General features: G+C 55.4%; 6 protein-coding genes and 1 non-coding gene across 7 annotated transcripts, besides 2 other annotated features; 4 read left to right on the top strand and 3 right to left on the bottom strand.

The window, feature by feature from the left end:
* Positions 1-2,600: part of a sequence feature (repetitive element) that runs on past the window's edge.
* Positions 2,601-2,606: 6 nt separating this feature from the next.
* CYME_CML274C (betaine aldehyde dehydrogenase) lies at positions 2,607-4,433 on the top strand (the record flags this gene model as incomplete). The annotated part of the gene is made up of 1 exon (XM_005536836.1): positions 2,607-4,433. The coding sequence occupies one exon, from the start codon at positions 2,607-2,609 to the stop codon at positions 4,431-4,433; it is 1,827 nt and encodes a 608-aa protein (XP_005536893.1).
* A 1,004-nt stretch (positions 4,434-5,437) lies between these two features.
* Positions 5,438-6,145, bottom strand: CYME_CML273C (20S core proteasome subunit alpha 2; the record flags this gene model as incomplete). The annotated part of the gene is made up of 1 exon (XM_005536835.1): positions 5,438-6,145. The coding sequence occupies one exon, from the start codon at positions 6,143-6,145 to the stop codon at positions 5,438-5,440; it is 708 nt and encodes a 235-aa protein (XP_005536892.1).
* A 196-nt stretch (positions 6,146-6,341) lies between these two features.
* CYME_CML272C (hypothetical protein, conserved) lies at positions 6,342-7,235 on the top strand (the record flags this gene model as incomplete). Its single annotated transcript, XM_005536834.1, has 1 exon — positions 6,342-7,235. One exon carries the CDS (start codon positions 6,342-6,344, stop codon positions 7,233-7,235), a length of 894 nt encoding a protein of 297 aa, XP_005536891.1.
* On the bottom strand, positions 6,880-9,165 carry CYME_CML271T. Its single transcript, XR_002461425.1, has one exon. It is a non-coding gene; the product is annotated as a hypothetical transcript (transcript).
* Positions 9,166-10,455: 1,290 nt separating this feature from the next.
* Positions 10,456-13,476, top strand: CYME_CML270C (hypothetical protein; the record flags this gene model as incomplete). The annotated part of the gene is made up of 1 exon (XM_005536833.1): positions 10,456-13,476. One exon carries the CDS (start codon positions 10,456-10,458, stop codon positions 13,474-13,476), a length of 3,021 nt encoding a protein of 1,006 aa, XP_005536890.1.
* Positions 11,998-14,359: a sequence feature (possible transcribed region).
* A 342-nt stretch (positions 14,360-14,701) lies between these two features.
* On the top strand, positions 14,702-16,360 carry CYME_CML268C (hypothetical protein, conserved; the record flags this gene model as incomplete). Its single annotated transcript, XM_005536832.1, has 1 exon — positions 14,702-16,360. The coding sequence occupies one exon, from the start codon at positions 14,702-14,704 to the stop codon at positions 16,358-16,360; it is 1,659 nt and encodes a 552-aa protein (XP_005536889.1).
* Positions 16,361-17,426: 1,066 nt separating this feature from the next.
* Positions 17,427-19,586, bottom strand: CYME_CML267C (probable CLC-type chloride channel; the record flags this gene model as incomplete). The annotated part of the gene is made up of 1 exon (XM_005536831.1): positions 17,427-19,586. The coding sequence occupies one exon, from the start codon at positions 19,584-19,586 to the stop codon at positions 17,427-17,429; it is 2,160 nt and encodes a 719-aa protein (XP_005536888.1).
* Between the last annotated feature and the right edge of the window lie 407 nt (positions 19,587-19,993).

Genomic DNA, 19,993 nt, shown 5'->3' with positions numbered 1-19,993 from the left:
TTTGATAAATAGTTTGCGACTAGTTTGCATCGCGCTCGGTGAGCACGCCTGGGAGATCAGGCAGGCATGAGACACGACGCACATGTCGCCGTTGAAGGGGAACGTGATCCTGATCTCTAGCATGTAGATCTAATGTAAAAGTTGTATTTTCTTTAACTTTATAGACAAGTACAGTTTTTCAGTTCATTTTGTTTCAAACCTCAAGTAAAAATATTCAATTGATTATTAGCAGTATATAACAGAAGCGTTCAAAGGGCGTCCTTTTTCAAAAAACAAAAAAGGAAAGTCATGAAAATGCAAGTTGACGATCCTGGAGGCCCAGGGTCGCCGGCTGCCAGAAAAAAACAAAAAACAGTGCCGAGTCCAGAAGAAAAGGAAGAGAAGAAGGACCGAAAGGGGGAGGCCCTACGTCGAAGGCTGCGGGAAAGACAACTGTCCGACGAGATGGTTGTGCAAACCTTTCTTCTTGGACATATCAAGGATCCCTACAAGGAAAAGTTGCGAGACGCTATCGAAACACGTGTCGACTCGTACTCGAAGAGTATTGTCAATGCGTCGCTAGGACTGATGCATTTGGTGAGGGAGATGTACGAAGACGTGACGCACATGGAAACGGTCGAGATTCCAGACGAGTTTTGCGACAAGACGTTTCTTAGTCGCCTGATGCTTGGTACAGAGGAAGCGCGGAGGAAAAATGAGCTAGTAGATGCCCTCCACGAAAAACATCCCTTTTACAGCTTCGAGGGTATTCGAATCAAGGGTGACTGGGGTATTTAAGACTATGGGGCGATGAAGTACCTCACGAACCTGAGGAACCATTCGATAATGAATCTCGAACGATTCATGATACGCGCCGTGTCTGCGCTGTACCCTGGCATCTCTCGCAAGGGGATATGGTCGATTATCAATGGCATCACGAAGCATCGCAAGCGTGAACATGAGATCGAATCCGTCGACAAGAAGAAGTCGCGCAGGAGCACGAATGAAGCCTCTGTAATCCGTGCGGTGATACAAGAACATCGTGCTGTACTGGGGCTGGCGAATCCAACAGACAAGATATCAGAGCTGAAAAAGATCAGGAAAGATACTATCGCCTCATCCTGCGCTATTTTGTGTTTCTGGACCGAGAACTCGAGTGCAAGGCAGAGGTGATGCTGAGTGAAGAGACAAATGGAGAGTGGGAGAGACGGAAGGCTGTCCTAATTGGTAAGCGCATCAGCGTGGTTCCAATGTGCAACATCACGTCACATTTCGTGACTATCGATTCCAGAATCCTTCGTGGCATCATGAGGGAGATCAGTCCAGAGTTCAATGTTAGCAGGGAGGAGTTTACCGGCGAAAACCGGGAGACGTATTGGAAGAACATCTTCAATTTCAAACGTCTCAAAGTCAGCAAACAAAAGGTATTCACTGGTGTGATCGAAACCGATGGAGTATCCATATATATGTGTACACTATCGGCGCTTGAAGACAGATCGTCCAGTTCCGTCCCCGGCTGCACCCGTCACGAAGGATGAAGAAAAGGAGGAGGCTGGTGCTGCGACGCAGGAAGTACAGGATAACGACTTTACGGTTGACGCGACGAAGCATGAAGAAAAGAAGGAGGCGGGTATTGAGACGCAGAAAGTCCAGGATAACGACTTTGTCGTTGGCGCGGACCCTGGGAATACGAATATCATAGCCATCGCTGCTCCCAAGCGTGCGGAAGATGGCGCTGACGGTAACTTGCGTCAGAAAGACATGCGTCTGTTGAGATTCTCGAGAGCGTGATACGATCGAGAATCCGGTATAAGGAATGCGAGGAAGAAAATCGAGACGTGGAACGCAGGAGTGAAAGAGCACCTGGAAGCTTTGAGCGAGGTGACGAGCCGCGGAGCGGACTTTGAAGCTTTTCGGGAGTTCATGGAATTTCGCATTGCGCATCGGGATGCGCTGTGGGAGGAGTATACCAAGCCCCGGTGGGCTCGTCTGCGAATGAATCTATACGGTGGGAGGCAGCGCGCGTTCGCGAATTTTCGCAATCAGTTGAGCGCCTTGCAGGAGAATGAAATTCAAAGGCTCGTAGTAGCGTACGGAGCAGGGCGCTGGAAGACACAAAAAGGGTGTACACCAGCTCCAACGACGAGGGTGCACAAGGAGTGCACAAGGCGTTTTGTTACGATACCTGTAGATGAGTTCCGAACGACGTTTACACACCATGAACTGGGGTGTACACTTCAAAGGGTCGAGATGGAAAGGCGCTAGAGGAGCCCTGAAGATATAGCAAAGCACGGACCGCTGACGGAAGAGGAAATGGAAAGGATGGCGAAAGTTCGAGGGCTACTCGTATTGGTTAGCACAACCATTGATGGCAAGAAACGTATGGAGTTTTTGAATCGAGACTTTATCGCCGCGATCAATATAAGGAAATGTGCGGTGCTGGAGACGAGACCTCCAGAGCTGACAAGAGGGAACTTTGTTGGACAATCACTTAAAGTCGAACCATATGAGAAAAAGGTGGAAGCAGTAGTCGATGGCCGGTCCAAAAAAACTGCGAGGCGTCTGCACGTTAGTTGGCGGCGCCTTGTCTAGGGCGGGCTTCTCGCCACTACTGTAGTGTCAAGGTGATGCACCTTGACCAACCCATACATGCTCTGCCCTTAACGAGTGGGAGCGTTATCGCGGCACTGGTGTCTGCGCTGCTTGGTTTGATTCTGACAAGATGGCTCTGCAAACGCGGAGAGCACGTCCCGTGCGTGACACTGGGCCTGCCGGACCTCACGGAGGACGGCCTTTTCCTTATTCCTGTTACCGCCGATGATCAACCCGGAAAACCCATCTGTTGTCGAAAGAAAACCGAAGCCGATCGCTGTCACCGGTGCGCGGCGGCAGCAACTGGTCGACTGCTAGGATGGGTACTGGACCAGAGTGCGGCAGATGTACGCGCTCGCGTTCAAGTGGCGTCCGATGCCCAGCAACTCTGGAGAGAGACGTCGTTTGCTGAGCGGCGCCGAGTTCTACGTGCGCTCCGCAAAGCAATTCTGGCGAATCGCGAGTCTATCCTGCAGGCTAGCGTGCTGGAAACCGGGAAAACGTTCGTCGATGCATATCTGGGCGAGCTACTCACGACGCTCGAGAAGATCCGCTGGCTTTTACGCGAAGGCGAGCGGGCATTGGCTCCCGAGTATCGCTCGGTCGGACCGCTCACCATGCATAAACGCGCCTGGGTGCAGTTCGAGCCACTGGGTGTCATTGCGGCGATTGCGCCGTGGAACTATCCATTCCACAACCTCATGAATCCGATATTAGCGGCCCTGTTTGCGGGCAATGCAATCGTCGTTAAGAGCAGCGAGTATAGCTCCTGGTGCTCTGTCTACTATGTCGAGCTTGTGCGGCATGTGCTTCGTGCTTGCAAGCATCCATCGGAACTGGTGCAGTTGGTCACTGGCGGCGCCAGCGCCGGCGAGGCGCTCGTTGTCGACAAGGGTGTTGCCAAAGTATTCTTCACGGGTTCGACGAGAGTCGGGCGTCAGGTGGCCATGGCAGCAGCCGAGCAACTGAAACCCTGTGTCCTGGAGCTCGGCGGTAAGGACGCTTTTATTGTCTGTGATGACGCGGATCTCGAGCAGGCACTTGATATTGCGATGCGCGGTGTTTTTCAAAACAGCGGCCAGAATTGTGTCGGGATCGAGCGCATCCTGGTGCAGCGCCCTAGCTACGAGCGTTTCGTTGCCGAGATGCAGGTGCGCGTGCAGTCACTCCGTATCGGCGTCGATCTCGGTGCAATGACCATGGGCGAGGCCTCCCTGCGGGAACTCGAGTCACTGATCAACGACGCAGTGAAAGACGGCGCGCGACTCCTATGTGGCGGCAAGCGCGCAGGGCGCTCGTACTGGGAGCCAACGCTCTTGACTGACGTGCCCCTACACAGCCGAATCATGCAAAACGAAGTGTTCGGTCCTGTCATGATCATCACCCCCTTCGACGGTGATGCGGAGGCAATTCGGATCGTGAACGGTTCAGCGTACGGCCTCGGGAGCAGCGTCTTCTCTGCTGATCGCAAGCGTGCAGCGATGATTCGAAATAAGCTGCTCGTCGGAATGGTGAATGAGAATGATTTTGGCGTGAATTATTTATGCCAGTCGCTGCCCTTCGGAGGTACGAAAGATAGTGGTTCCGATCGATTTGCTGGTATTGAGGGGCTGCGCGCCTGCTGTCTTATGAAAAGTGTTACACAGGATCGGTTCTGGATGCTGCGCACTCGTATTCCAAAGCCGCTGCAGTATCCCGTACATCACGCAGCAGTAGACGTGATCGACGCCTTGATGCGCGTCATCTACATGGAAGATAGTATCTGGGGACGCGCTCTCGCGCTTCGGGATTTCATGCTTTCAGGGTTTCGATGTGCAACTTCGATAACGCGTGCTTCCGGGGCAGCAGGCATCGAGCACTAGTCGCGAACATCGTCACAAGCATATGCGATGCGCACGGGGCAGTAAATTGCCGCTCCTCAGCGACAGCATTCGCATAGTCTGGTCGTCGCGAGGGCGTTCAATAGCTAGGGCGCCTTCGATGCCTGCGCTCGTTTCGTGCTGCATTGCATCGCATCGCTCGACACAGCACTGCACTAGAGCGCACCATCACGCTCTGAGCATCGTCTGTCATCCTCCGGTACATGGACGGCCTGCAAGTCACTCTTCTTATGGGCATTCTCGGGCATCAGCGGGTAGCGCGGTCTTCGCAGGAGTTGCCACGTCGGCTGCAGTGCAACGGTCGGCAGGCAATTCACGTTGCCGATGTCACGTCGGTATCCACTGCAAAACGCCTTGTGCTAGGAATAGCAACCGTACTTGTGCCGCTGCGCATCACGAACAGCATCCTGGCGTACGCGTTTCATTGCAACCGAGAATTCGCCCGATCCGAACGAGCTCTACATACGCTTCCGTCTGGATAGTTGCTTGCCGCGCTCGCAATTGCACATGACGACCCGAGCGATGCAGTCGCTGCGCAAAAGCACTTGCATCTGTTCCCAGTTGTGCCGGGGGCAGCTTTCAGCTTGACAGCTGCGTCTGCAGCGGCAACGACGACAACGACGGCGGCGGTGGCGTCGGCGGCTATCCGCACAGCCAGTACATCACGCCAGCGGCCGACGTGCAGTGCCGCCTCGACGGCAGCAAGCCACTAAAGCTATCCGGAGATTTTTGTTCCGAGCGGATATGGGCATCGCGCGAACAAAACTCTAGCTGTTCGGAGGCATGCCTCTTGCCATAGACCAGCTAACCGCTTTCAACTCGAGGTAGCGAAGCGTTCTTTGCTGATTTTCGTCCGTTGGAGGCGCATCAGTTGCACATCAAGGGCAGTCTGGCGTCGCGTTCTGCCCACAAAACCAAAATGCTCTGCGCGCACCAAACATGAGCACCAACAGCAACAGAGAACGATGATGGCAGGAGGTCGCGCCTCACTCGACCTCGCCCAGGTAGTCACGAATCTCGGCGGGTGTCAATGCCCGGAAACGACGTTCAGCGCCAACGACGCCGATCTCAATGTTATGCTCCATCATTTTTCCATCGAATCCTTCTTTCAAAGTGAGAATCGCCATGTGTATCGCATCCTCCAGCTCTACGTCGTCCTGATAGCGCTTTTCCAAAAAAGTTTTCGCGTTCACCATGTTTTTGCCGATCGCCGTTGCTTTCCAGAAAAAGAAGCTACCACTAGGATCCACTTGAGCTAGTTGTGGGCCTTCCTCGTCGTGACCGGCGATCAGCATGCTCATGCCGAAGGGACGCACCCCGCCCGACTGCGTGAACTCCTGCATCACAGTGGCCACCTCGCGAACCAGTTGGTGAACCGGTATCGACTCGCGGTACACTTGATAATATTTCTGTGCAGCGTTGCGAGCTTTCTTGACCATGATCCGATAATCTGGTCCCATTCCAGCATATACCGCTCCAATCTCGGCAGTGATTGCCTCTACCTTTCGAATGGTTCGCGCATCCGCGAGCGCCGAAGGCAGTCGCTTCTCCGTGGCGATAACGCAACCGTTTTTTGCGCGAATACCAAGCGCAGTAGCACCCGCTTGCACCGCTTTTAGTGCATACTCAAGTTGATTCAACTTCCCCGACGATGAAAAGACCGTCAGAGAAAACGACGACGCAGAGTCTGCCATCCTGCTGAACTCCGGTGTAGCTGCGTAGAGCACCTCGCACCGGCGCTGTCCTATTCGCAGCTGCGGCCGGTACCGCCGCTGGCGTGGCTTGCCCGAGCCCGCGTTGCCGGCTGCGACTCGTGAACGTCAGCGTGGTAGCGCTGTCGTATAACAGGTCGACGAGGACGCTTCAGCAGGGAATAAGCAGTTACTGCACATGCCACGAGACCGAGCTCGACGTTTAGCACGGGTAGAGCGTCGGGCGCTCCTGCTCGCTGAGCGGCGAAAACGACGTCGTGAAGCGAAAGCTCGCCGAAAACAGCGCGCTTTGCAGGGCGAGGAGCCGCTGCAACGCCCGCGAACACTCGAGTCCACCAGGGTGTACAGGCCTGAGCTGGACTGGGAACAGGAGCCGCCGTTTGGTGAAGAGGACATTCGAGCTGTTTTGCGGGGTGAGCGGAGACCTCGTGTGCTGCTCACAACGAGCGTGCAGCCGACGGGAAGGCAGATCTACGACTTGATCGGTGACCTCTTGTTTCTCTTCCCAGGTTCCGTGTACCGAGAGAGGGACCAGCGAACGCTAGAAGAGCTCTGTAAAGCCGGTATCGACCAAGGGTTTACGGATTTGTGGGTTATCGTTCAGGGAAAGGGTTTATCGTTGCGGTATCTGCAACATGTGCGCCTACCGGATGGCCCAGTATATCTGTATCGGTTGTCCTCGGTGGTTTGCAGTGAATCGATTCCGCATCGAGGCACGCCGACACCTTTACCTGTGGAAGTGGTGACATGTAACTTTCAGACGAATCTCGGACGACACATTGAGCGCAGCTTGAGCGCACTGTTTCCGCACGAGGGAACACCGCAAAGTCGCCAGGTTGTGCTCGTTCGTAATCAACGTGACTATATCTTTCTCCGCTTCTACCGTTACATCTTTGAGGCGTCGCGGGATCCAGAAGCTGCCGAGCGGGTTCGTGTGCGCACTCAGGAACTAGGCCCACGCTTTACGCTGAAGCTTCTCTCTGTTCGCTATCCAATTGATCGATCAAGAGTCGCGTTTTCCTGGCGTCGGAGCCGCGTCGTCAATACCGGGAAACGAGTGTTTGCACTGTGAGGCAAGCATCGGTGAATTCGGGAGCTGAATCAAGAGAGCGCTGCTGCTGATGATGATCATGCTCCGCGATTAGATAGTGTCATGGTCTGGGCGGGGGCTTTTCAATCCTCGAAAAAGCATTTGCTATGGTCATGGCCCGCGTTTTGTCGTCTCTGGTACCCAGCGAATACATGTGGCGGATGCTGGACGTAAGGATTCAGCGACAGAGCCCCGCACATGGGACACAACTTACGTTGCTGATGACCTCGACCATCACCGTGAACGACTCGACAGGCCTGGACTGGGACATCCGCAGGCTCAGGCGATCTCGAATCAGAGCGGCTTGGAAGAGTTTCCTGGCACCGAAGACGACATCACTGTAGACTGAGCATGATGCGAACGCGATTGCTTCTGTCTCCAAAAAGGGCATAAAGGCGTTGTCCGTACCCCGTGGGATAGCACGTGATCATTGCAAGCTCAGTTCGATCAGTATGTGCGCGAACAGGAATCATATGCTGGTGCGTTCTCTGCACCCCATTCGATCATACGCTGTCCGGTGTGGAGGGCTCCCGCACCCCGGCCTGTTTGGCGTCCACACTCGTGATCCGAGTGGCATTCTCAGGTGCGACTAACGCATCGCACCGTTGCAAAGTACCCAATGAAGAGCGCCGAGCGGTCATCCGCCCAGGTTCACAAGAAGCGAACCCTGGACCTATCCGAAGCGTCATCGCTGATTGCTCTGTGAAAGGCGTATAGTCCTTCCGCGTACCATGCCGCGTGATGCTGCCTTCAGTATCGTGAACTGAGGGCAGCGAGAATGCTCTCGAAAACAGCGCGGTGTATTCGCGCCGCTGAAGCGCTGCCTGGACATGCCAGCAATCACCGAAGCGTCTCAACCATTCACTGTGGACCGAGAGAGTCGGGATTGTTGTTGGACACTGACGCTGGGTAGCGTCGGCAGGCACCAGAGGACCGGGAGCACCAACGCCATGACGATGGAACCATCCGGCTGGAGCGAGCCAAAGACTGCTACCTTGCGTTCTTGTTCGGATGCCAGACAGCATGGGAGCTGCTGGAGCGCAAGCAGCCATCGCGTATATCTCTGCGCCTGGCCGATGTCCTCTGTACCCCGAGACCATCACTGCGAAAACAAATGAGCGAGCCCAATGGAATTCGGGTATACGAAAAACGGTGCGGGATGGTGTCAACGGCGACGTCGAAAGCAACAGGGGCTTCTTCTTCTCCATAGCCTTCTACGCTTCTGAGGCACTGTATTCGATGCAGCGCCCTCATTCGAAATTGCACGAGGCAGTCAGCGCTGCATCTTCACCAGAGAGTACAGCAGCTGGCGCGGTAGCGTTACGGATAGGCGTTCCTGGAATGCGGCTGCTCCAGCGGTTTCTCCTGGAGTCGCCCGCAAACGCCACTTTGCAAGACGCAAGCGTCAGTGGAACATGCGGTAGCTTTTCCAATGCTGCTGTCGGAACTAGATCTGAGGCACTCAGATCATACAAGTCCATAAAAATATTTTTTCGAAAGCATTGTATACTCGTACAGGGGCACCCTTTCTGGGTATGAACAGGGCATCTACCGGACGCCTCTGTGCAAACGTTTGCAATCTCGACGCAGGCAGATCCCAAGTCCTGCAACACTTTCTACTGAAGAAGCAAACCACGCAGGTCTGAGTCCCACTTGTCCATAGTTCGTCTTATGCGCACCCTGCATACTGTGTACAGGGCACGACACCGTTTGCGACTGCAACGACGATACTCCAGACGTGTTGTGTGTCTTGGGCGCGCGTGGACAAGTCGCTTTCGTTCTGCTGCAGACGGGCAGCTGCTTCTACAGCCAAGATACGGACCCTATACCCGTATAAGAATAAAATAGAACGAGTCCGCTAACTTGGACCTACACGCTAAACACATCGTCGCTTCACAGCATCATGAACAGCAAACTGCGCGGCCCGTACCCGTGAACGTTTTCTTTTGCTTCTCGTGGATCCGGCTATGAATGTGGGCGGGCTCTGCTGTCCCTCCAAGTCAGTTGGCGGCAGTGGAAGGATATCAACAATGTCCTTCGCGTCCCGAGCTCGCTGCATCCCGCTGTTTCCTACGCATTGCATGCAGATGCTGAAGCCTCTACCGACGCTTCATGTGCCATTTCCACCGTTTTTGTATGCGGTCACGGAGCGCGCTCCGTAGCAGCGAGCCTTGACTGGAGTCAGGTCTTTGCGTATCTCCACCATATATCCGTTTCCAAGCGCAGCCCAGAGGCGCGTGAACGCATGCTTCATTGCGTAGGGTATGCCAGTGACTGCCACACAAGTCTCCCGTAGATGCCATGCTTCATTGTCGTGCCTAGTACCGTACGCTATGATCACGAGCTGCTGATGAAGGTGCAAGCGCACGTCCAGCGATTCGACAGAGGGTTTGTAAAACGTCAAATTGTTCATAATGAGAAATGAACCGGGAGGAAATCCGCAGACCGGAGAACAAGTCGAGAACTTTGGATCCATTGATGCTCCGTTTGTGCAAAACAGAGCCACACGCGCCACTTTGGTCGATCGATGCGATCACTCAAGTCCTAGTTCAGGAGAATTTGTCATGCAAACAGAAGATACGGTAGCTTCTGGGAGCATTTCCAGTGACAAGTGTGATGCTCCAGTGCAACGCCGTTTCGTCGATCGCGACAGAAAAGGGGGGGTTCTTTCTTTCTAACGGAATCGATAGGATGACGTGACAGGTTCAGCAAACTCTCGGTATGACATCTTGAACAAGAAGCCAATGAGCGCTATCGAGTATGTTTCGCAGTCCATTCCGCTTTACGACATGTGGCGACCAAGACTTGCCTCGAAACGGATAGAGAGGAACCTTGAAGAATACCCGATTCTAGTATGCTTTATGTACAGAAACGAGAAGCGTAGAGACATGTGCTTCTGAAAGCGTAAGTACTCATGGCTATCCATTGAATTTCCAAGCTATCTAGATAAAAAAAGTTCGGAAAACAAGTCGACAGCCACGAACTGGCCGAGCTGTTCAGCGCTCCATTTCAGTCCGAAACAGAGCGTCGCTGACTGCACTGATCAGAGGCCGTTTGGGCTGCAGCACGCTCACAACGCTCTCGCTCGCTCTGTGCTCAATTAATCTCTTGGATACTCTCTGATCAATGGTCTCAGAGTCCATTCTGGGACCCCTAACGTACCACGAGCGAGCGCTACAGTACACTGCGGAATCACTGGACCATGAGTAGCTCGGCTGGGCCTGCCGGCTCTGACGAAGCGGTGGACGGCGCTTTTCCGAGCGTCTCTTTCCTCGCCCTCTGTGAGTCCGTGGCAGAGTTTGGCTATGTTGCGTTGCGAGATCTGGTGGAGTTCCTCACAGAAAGGCGTCCGAACGAAACAGACGCCGCTGCGAACAACGTGCTCGTTATAGAGACGTCCCAACGCGAGCGACACCGTCTTCTTCGCCTCCTGACGCTTTGCCGCTGGCTTCACCACAACTTTGCAACGATGCGTACTGCACAGCGTTGTGTGATAACAGCGGAGTGGCTCGCTAACCGCTACGAACGTGCCGGTGCCGACGTACTCTGGTCACTCTATCAACAAACCCGCTCGGAGCCGCTTTTCGCCTCTGCTCTGGACATACACGCAGCAGCTACAGTTTCGACGACAAGCAGCTATGATCGTCTGCCGTTGGTGCTCCATAGGCTACGGACGGGCAATGTGCAAGCACTAGCTGCGCCTGCCATTCAAGTCCTAGGCTACCGGACGTACCTGCTGCTCCGAACGGCATCCGCAACCATGCATGTGCGTTTACGTTTCCATCGTGACTTTGAACGGAATAATCGTCAAGCACTGGTACGGATTTCGGATCAATCCATGCCGGGGTGGGAGGCGCTGGTCGGGCTTCGACCCCAGCGTATGACGGTGGCGTTGCCGACCTGGAGCGCCAACGCTCCGCAGTCAACGGACTGGGACTGGTTCATCTGGAAGCTAACCCTGGATCAAGGTACAGCGTATGCTGCTCTGGCAGCACGTATTCTGGAAGAACGCTATCAGCTGTTGTGCCGGAAGCAGCAACTTTCAGATATGCTATCAAAGACGCGCTACTTTATCGGGTGCTTGGTTTCGTGCATCTCAGTTGAACTGTATGAACCGTTGCGCATCGCATCATTGGCAAAGTCTGTAGAGGTGCTTTCTAACACGAACTCGAGACAGAAAGCGTCACCATTGGGGGGTACAGCAACCTCGTCGACATCTGCGACGATTAGGGTCCAGAGACTGGACGCTTCACCGGGCCGCTTTCGAATCCTGTACTGGCCTAGCGCCGTCAAACCGCCGAATGCGGATGCTTTCGTTATGGCGGAGAATCGCTGGTGGTACGGAATCACCCTGCAATGTACGCACCTGACGGTACCGCCGACGCCGGAGTGGCTCTGGGATCCAAGCCTCCGTCTCCAGGTACCGCTCTATGGCTATGTGCGCGTCGAACATCAACCGCCGTTGCCAGTGCACAAATGCATACCTCACGAGGTATGCTCCGAAGGCGATGGTGTTGCGCTTGTGGCTGCGGCGCGTCGAGCGCGTTCAACGGCACTTTTGCAGGCGCTTGTTTCCGAACGATCCATCTTTGGAGTCGTGCATCACCTGCATCCCACTGTCGTGCGCCTTGTTCCTCGTGGAGACAGCGGGATTGCCCTCCGGTTACAAGTCCATGAGCCGGACGGTCTCGTGGCGCTGAGCATAGACGGTGGATCTGTTCTGGAACAGATTCGCAATCTGAGAAGTTTTATGGAGCCGGCGATGCCGGCCTGGTTACGTCCGGAAACCTGGCCCGTGTGGTTGCCGATCCCCGAACAGCGTCGTCGAGTGCACAGTCGACTCGAGGCCCTGTATCATGCTGCGCTGCACGATCAGGTGTGGGTTGTCGCGCAGCTACATAAGCAGGTGCCATTTCTCGTGTATCTCTTGCCCGAGGCGACTCGTTCACAACTGGCTCTCAAACTCACTTCCGGATCCTATTTTGTCCCGGTCCATAGGGTGCTTGCAGCGCTGCTCGAGCACGACACTGCAGAAACGGTGCGTGCGAAAAGCATCCGAATAATGGCTTACGTTGTCGATACGCTTCGACGCTTAGAGTTCCTAACCACAACGCTGCTAGAGCAAGGAGTACTAGCCAATACCGTCGCTATAGACAGCACGACCTGGTCTGGGGCGTTGGCCTTGGTTCGAGGTCACGTTGACCGTCTCTCCGTACCGGTTTCGCTCAAGTCATTGGATGTCCTGGAAATCCAAGCGAGCTGGTTACATCTCGAGGTAGCTTCCCTGAAACGATCTCCCTGGAGTCTGGAGGTCGATATTGCCCCCGATTTGTTTGATTGTTGTCTTGATACCTCGGCCGTTGACGGCGAATACCTCGATGTGCGGATGATCGTGACGGAGTCGCCGGTCAGCTCGCCTGGTGCTGGGTCCTCCGCTCAGGTGCCTGCACAGGCACAGCGCTCGGCAGCAGTGGCAGATCCAGAACGAAGACGTCACCTGATCTTGCAGTATCCACAGGCAACTGCAGCATATGTGCAGCGCTCACGCTGGGACCTAACTCGAGCCGCAAAGATGGCGATGCTGTTGCGAGACTCGAGTCTCCAGCGCATGCCGATCCGCCGAACTGGGAGCTTCTCCCGTCTGGAGCGCTTATGTCCGGCACGGTTTTTGGTTCGGCTCGGCACTGAGGTGCAACTTGTCATAACGTACCGCTGTGATACCCAACCACACGGTTACATGGTAGCGTTTCGTCACTCGCGCAGTGCACCAGAGTTTGCGATTCGCATTGTGGAGCAGGTGTTGAACGCGCAGCCTTGCTATACCGTGCTCTATGGGCTGTTGGAGCGAACCCTGCCGCTAGCGCTGGCGGCAGCGGCAGCTTTTCACGGACTCGCGGCACGCTATCGGTTTCTGTCGGCCTTGCGACTCCGGGTGGCCTTTGTTGCTGGTAACGCTTCGAGTCGGCCAGCGTCAACGGCCCATTATGTGTTAGAGCTCGACGCAAAAGAGGGCAACGGCCTTGTTCGGATCACCGATGTTGGAGCGCAGGCCGCCCGAAGCTCAGGCGCAGCGCCTGTTGCCCCGTTACCGCACTGGCGGCACGTCTCCGATACCTGGACGCAGCGTACAGGAACAAGCTCTGATGACTCCAGCTTCAGGGTGCCGCTCGGTGAGCTAGAGCAAGTGCTTAGGATGCTGCTACCAACAAGCACCCTAGTGTGAGGATCGTCGGCGCAAAACGCTTTCGTCTGGATGCGAACATGCGACAGATCCGTTTTCCTTGGCGAGATGTCGCTCTCGGGTGACTCGTGCTCGGTAGCAAACCTGCGCGGAATATCGAGTGCACAAGGCGCGTTGGCCGACGCTCTCTCTCTCTCTCTCTGGGTGTCCCCCGACAGCGGCAGTGTGTGGAGCGATAGAGAACGCGTTCTCCATATGCGTTTTCAGCGACCGAAGCTGTCTTCGACGCAGCGTCGCGCTCATGAATAGGCAAACGAATCTCGTGCTCCGCTGAAGAATACAAGCGCCCGATGCCACCGAGGTTGCTGGATGCGTAGACCTCTGGGAAGTCTGCACATGACACCAGCACACGCACTATCATGCGTTGTTGTAAAACGCGAAAAAAGATACTCGGGTGCACGTTACCGCCCGAATAGCATCCACGTGCCAGTGAGGCTTCGACAAACCCATCACGTTACTCTTTTGCGGCTAGCGGCTATTCTTCCAAGGCCTGCGCTCGCTCACAGACCAGATAGCACCGAAAACGCTGCAACTGTGCCCGCTGGTACTGCTCAGCGCAACAGCTCCTCGACGAACAGCCTGCTAGACAAGGTGCAAGCCTGGAAGCAGGTTCACAGCGCTCGCCACGCATTCGAGGCAGACCTTGAGTGTCAAGTGGTCATGAGGTCGTCACGCAGTGCATGCGTCACGTGGAAGGTACAGTTTCCCGTACCCTGACCTGCCGTACAATCCCAAACTTGCGTCACACCCAAGACGAGGACTCTTCCATATACTGCAGCTTCAGACGCTGCTCTATCGCATCAAAGCGCAACCTGCAGCACTTGATTGAAATACATAACCTATCATTGCCCTGCCACTGGTGTTTGCCGGGGAACCCTTCGGGCTTTGACGCTGCGGTGCGCAGCAGCGTGCGGCACATTCGGCGTCGCATGACGCTGTCGCAGCGTATCGAGTCCAGGCTTGGGTAGACGTGCGAGCGTGCTATTCCAGGACTACGTAGGAAAGGCGTAAACTCCAGCGTTGGGGCAGCGTTATATTTCGTGAGGATCCGCTATCTCTTCCCTTGTTTCTGAGATCAGTCGTACACGCGTAGTGGTCTGGTCAGTTTCAGTGGTCTCAGACTCACTCTGAACGTAGCGGAGCGCGGCTCTAGAGTACCCAGAGCTTGGCGCTGCATCTGGAGTCTGTTCAGTGCTCATCCAGGTCAATGACGAGAGTCGCCAGTCCGACACGACATGTTAGGCAGCAGGATGCTGCAACTGTCCTGAAAAAATCGCAGAAGCGCAAGCTTGGCGCTGCTATGAGCAAATTAAAGCAGGCTCAAGCTGTGCAGAGCTCAGCGAAAGTGCAGAGGGACGCGTTGGATGACCCCAGCGCCAACGTCATGCTGCTGTTCGAGGAGCTTCGGCAAAAGGCAACGCCGCTGGAACGGAAGCAGCACCTGATCGACCAAGTGCTTGCTCAGCTTGAGCCGAAACTGGGCCTGTATGCACGTCGACACGATATCTCCCGAGTGGTGGAGATTGCCCTCAAGCACGGATCGAGCGAGCAGCGGAGTCGCATCTGGAACGCACTAGAGCCCAGCCTGCAACGCCTACCCGAAACACGATACGGTCGGCACGTTGTCCAGGCGCTGTTCCAGTATGCGACTGGGGAGCAGCGACGAGCGTTGATCGCTGCCCTGCGCGAGACACTTGTTCGGCTGGCCATGACGCAGGACGGCGCAGACTGGGTGGACCACGTCTACCAAACCATAGCCAATGGACGCGAAAGAACCTCTATGCTCATGCACATGCTGCTTGAACGGGACCGGGGATTGCACCAACTTTTGGTCGGATCCCGCGATCAAGAAGTGCGCAGCGGGGATAACGCCCTTGATCAACTTCTTGGGTTCGTGGAAGAGCCGTTCCATCAGAGACTTGTGGCGTGCTGTCGTCGGCAGGTGGAACAAATACTGGACAAGCCACGGGCACTATCCAATGCCCTCGTCCATGATTTAATATGGACGATGCTCTCTTCGTCGCGAGTGCCATTTTCGGAGAAACAGGAGCTGGGCCAGGAACTCGCCACACGGGCGCTCTATCTATATCACACCAATAACGGGAGTCTTGCGCTCATGCAAATGGTTCAACTGGGCGACGCGAAGTTGCGGAAAGAGTGTGCGAAATCATTTCGCGAAGTTCTATCCGAGGTCTGGACCAACAAGTACGGCCATAGGGTTATTCTGACGCTCTTGGCCTGGACAGATGATACGGTCATGTTGAGCAAGACACTCGTTCGCCCAATGATACCCTATTTCGATGCGCTTTTTGCTGCCGCGCAAAACAGCGGCACTCCGGCTTTGATTTACGCACATGTAGCTTTGCTTTTTCTTTTAGCCGGTGAAACCACTCGCTATTTCCATCCCGTATTCTATAGGATGGTTTGGAATCCATATAGAAGCGATCAAGAGGTACACCGCCCAAAGAAGGACCCGCAAACCCGACGAGAAGAGATGTTGGCGGTCATCGCCCCGGCGCTATTCCAACTGGTTCACACGCACGGCTTGAGTCTGCTCTGTGACTATAGGAACTCACCCCGCATGGGCGCGCTGTGTATAGAAGTGTGCAAGCATTGGCAACAGCACGGTGAAACGGAACGGATTCGAGAATGGTTCCAGCATATACTACGCGAGGCTCCGTGGCACGCGAGCGATGCCCATACCCAGCGGCAACGACACGAGTTTCTGCACCAGGTACTGGTGCTCTCGAAACTGTTTCCCGAGCAGATATTTCCGCCCTTGAAAGCACATGCATCGCAGCTTGCCGAACTCGTGAACACGAACGAACGGGCAGCACGTTTGCACGGTGCACTGCAGTCTTCGTGAAGCAATGGGTATGCGAGCTTCTACTGACACCTGTGTGTACGTGTCTGTTTGTGAACGTTCCCCAGAGAGTTTACTGCGCGATTTCAGGTTAGCGCCCGTGGATGCTCTTCGTCGAGGCGTGCTCTGCACATGCTGCTCGCATCACGAGCGTGCGCTTTCCAAGCTCTTTTGCATCTGGAGATTTTGAATCATGCAAAAGTTTTTCCAGGAACCGCCAACAAATGGATTGACTTGATCACAGAGGTCAATGTGATGCTCGTGAACACGATCACCTACCCGTGCGGCGGATTCGCGTAGACCATCCGCCTCACTGGTGACGTCATCAGGGCGTTTCGCACTCCATAGCGGCTTTTCTTCGGCATGCCCTGGGTAGATAGGCGCAACTGGGACCAACTGATGCTGCCGTCGATATAGATGCGAATGTTGGCATAGCCTAAATCATCGCAAACACTGGTCCGTACTCGTGCTCAGTGCAGAGCAAGAGCGTGCTCATGGGTGAGTGCCCTCTCTCTCTCACACACGCAAATCCAGGAAGAAAGCATGACAACGTCACAACAACGAACGAATCGGGTGTCCTACGCGATCGATCCGGGTTTGCCCCAGTCTATCCAGTCACGGAATTCATAGTTGGCGCAAGAAATCGATCCTAGTGTTTGTGATTCCATCATGACAAATTGCCTTCATGGAGCAACCGTCATCGATACAGGGATCCTGGCATGGTGTATTCGGCACGGAACGCTCAGTTTCCGCCGCTCTGTTTGTGCCGCAAGATCCAGCCTCATGCCTATGTATGCGCGGGAACGAGCACTGCAGCCACGACTGCTGGTTTCCGCCAATATGCGATACCGATCAAACCACCGCACGACAGAGTGCATCATCACGGTAATCTGTGTTCTTATCGCAGTAGCGGTAGCGTCCGCCTCGAGAGGCGCGGCGGACACCCCTGGTGCCAAAGTCAGCTATCGATAGCGTACAGCACGCGGCAGTCGCGGGGCGGGAGCGCTTCATCGCTTGCTACCCCAGCAAGCGAACTAGCGCGGTTTGCCTGTGCATTGCCTCTAAGTAATTAACTTGGTCCATCGGGTTCGCGAGCCGCCATCTGCAGACGAGAAAACTGCACCGCTCGCTCAATGCTGGTCAGATCTACAAAACCACAAACCATCGAGGGTGAAATCTTCATTCGACTTGGACTTTCATAGGCGCCATTAGGTTGCTCGCTTCTCCCGCGTTCCTCGGTAGTCGTGCCGACCACAACTGGCAGAAGCGGCGCTGAATTGGATTCAAGAATTTCCAGAGCCCGCACAAGTGGTTCCTCTAGCGAGATGCTTTCGAAATCAGTCGAGCAAATCTCACCCAGAGTGATGCCCTGCAGAGCGCCGAACTCGCTCTTGGCCCGAAGTAAATCCCGAACGGTAACGAGCCCCTGAATCTGTTCCACCGGCATTGTGGTCGTCACTAGAATGCACCCGTGCTCCAGCGGTCGGAAGCGTTCCAGTGCAACCGACACGCTGCATTGCGCATCGAGGAAGACCGGTTTGAGCGGTGAGAGTCCATCGCGCACGCTGAGGCAAGCTGCCACGGAGCGAAACTCGGCATCTGGACGCAGCCCCAGGTAGAGCGGCGAAGGGCCTTCGTTTCGCTTCGTTGCATAGGCGGATGGAGAAGCTCGGACCTGTTGCCTGGTGTCATCCGCGATCCAGGTGCTGACGCCGACACCCGCCATTAAAGGCAGAATGATACGATAGTCTCGGGTCATCTCGAACAGCAGCAAGCACCCGGTGAGTGGTGCACGAAACATTCCCGCTAGGACTGCCGCCATGCCAACCATGGCATACGCTGGAGGCCCCGCAATCGGGATCGAACCGGACAGTGCAGTGGCCGTTGTTGCACCCAAAGTCTTGAAGACAATCGCAAGGAGCGCGTTGCCCGCGCATTCGATGGATTTGCAGTAGAGGGCCCCCAGATTCGCACCAACGAAGAGAGCGGGCGCAAAAGTCCCGCCCACAAGGCCACTGCCGAGACTCGCGGCAGTCATGAGGGGCTTCAGGAACAGCAAGCCAGCCAGGAGCGGAATGCTGAAATTCGTATCCGCTAACAGAGCGTCCAGCATGTCGTAGCCAAAAAAGAGAATCTGCGGAAAGACGAAGCCAACCATGCCGTTGAGGAGACCACCACAAAGCGGTCGCCAGGCAACGGGAATCCGTCGCAATCCTGTGCATTGGTAAAGGTTTTGACCCAGCAGGAGCGCTTTCCGAAACCCGAGGCTCGCCAGCCCCGCCAAGAATCCCAATCCCAGATAAAGTGGAAGCTCGAGCAACGGATTCCGCAGGTCATAGTTCGGTATCGAGAAAGCCGGGCGCTCGCCGAGACCCAGTCTCGCAACGAGCGAGCTCAACGCCGACGCCACGAGCAAAGCCGGCGTTGTACTTGCCCCAGTGCCAGATTCAGTGTGATTCCCGCCCGCTCGCTGCGCGATTTCGTTCGCGAAGAGTACCCCGGCGAACGGAGCGTTGAAACCTGCCGCAACGCCCGCTGCACATCCACAAGCGAAAAGCTGACGCAGTCGCTCACTAGAGAGCCGCCATTGTAGTCTTTCACTCGCCCATTGCGGAATGAGACGCGCCACTGATGCCCCGATTTCCACAGAGGGGCCTTCTGGACCCAGCGAACATCCGCTCCCGAGCGTGAACACAGCTGCTATGGCTTTAACAATTGCACCGGCGCTCTGGAACCGTTCATTCTTCTCCATGGATCGAAGCATGGCCTCAATACCTCCGTCTAGCGCTCCGAATCTTAGTTTCAGGAAGCTGACACAAGCACCACCCATGGTAGGCACCGCGATCAAGTTCAAGGACCCGACGAACGGTAGCAGTGCGCCGGCCACCGTGTCACCGTACCCAAAATCCGAGACGCCACGAATCGCGGTCTTGAAGAGTGTCACACCAAGGCCAGTACCTGCGCCGACGAGCGCCGCGAGCACCAGCAAAACACCGCTGTCTGGAGACTGTAGCCTTTGACGGCGTTTGGCGGCAGCGCGTAACCACGCCTCGACGTCACCCGGAAACAGTGCTTTCGGGGCCTGACTGCGGCTGGGCGTCAAGGAACTCTGGCAAGGCACTCGACGGCGAAGTGCGCGTTTCTGCCGTTTGACTCTGGCTTCTGGCTTGCGTTTGGAACGGGTCCCAGGCCGTACCGGCTGGGGCAGAAACGCCACCGGAGGCAGCATGCATCACCGGCGGCGTCGCTGTGCCCTGGACGGTGCCTCAGCGAACGACGACAAACGCTGCCGCTTTGCCGTACTGCGAGTGCCCCGCAGCGCTCGCCTCAAGCAGCTGGCAAGCGAACAGGCAGACGTTTGCAAGCTCCGCGCAAAGACTTGTCGCTGCAACACCGTTGTCGGCAAGCGGGATAGGGATGGTGTGTGATCCAGTGTGCCCGATGGTGTTGCCGGTGAAATTGGATATATCTTTCTAAACTGGTCAGTTGCGGTGTTCATGTCTTCGATGAAACGGAATAGATCTGTAAATCTCGGACACGTAGGATGATGGCACTGGTAGTGAAATTGGATCTATCTGCTCCAACCGGCCATGAATGGTCGCAGCGTCGATGCTCGACATTGCTGTGCTGCAGTCC

The sequence above is a fragment of the Cyanidioschyzon merolae genome, chromosome 12, assembly GCF_000091205.1.
Source record: "Cyanidioschyzon merolae strain 10D DNA, chromosome 12, complete genome".
Lineage (NCBI taxonomy): Eukaryota > Rhodophyta > Bangiophyceae > Cyanidiales > Cyanidiaceae > Cyanidioschyzon > Cyanidioschyzon merolae.
This window is presented reverse-complemented; position numbering and strand designations above follow the sequence as displayed.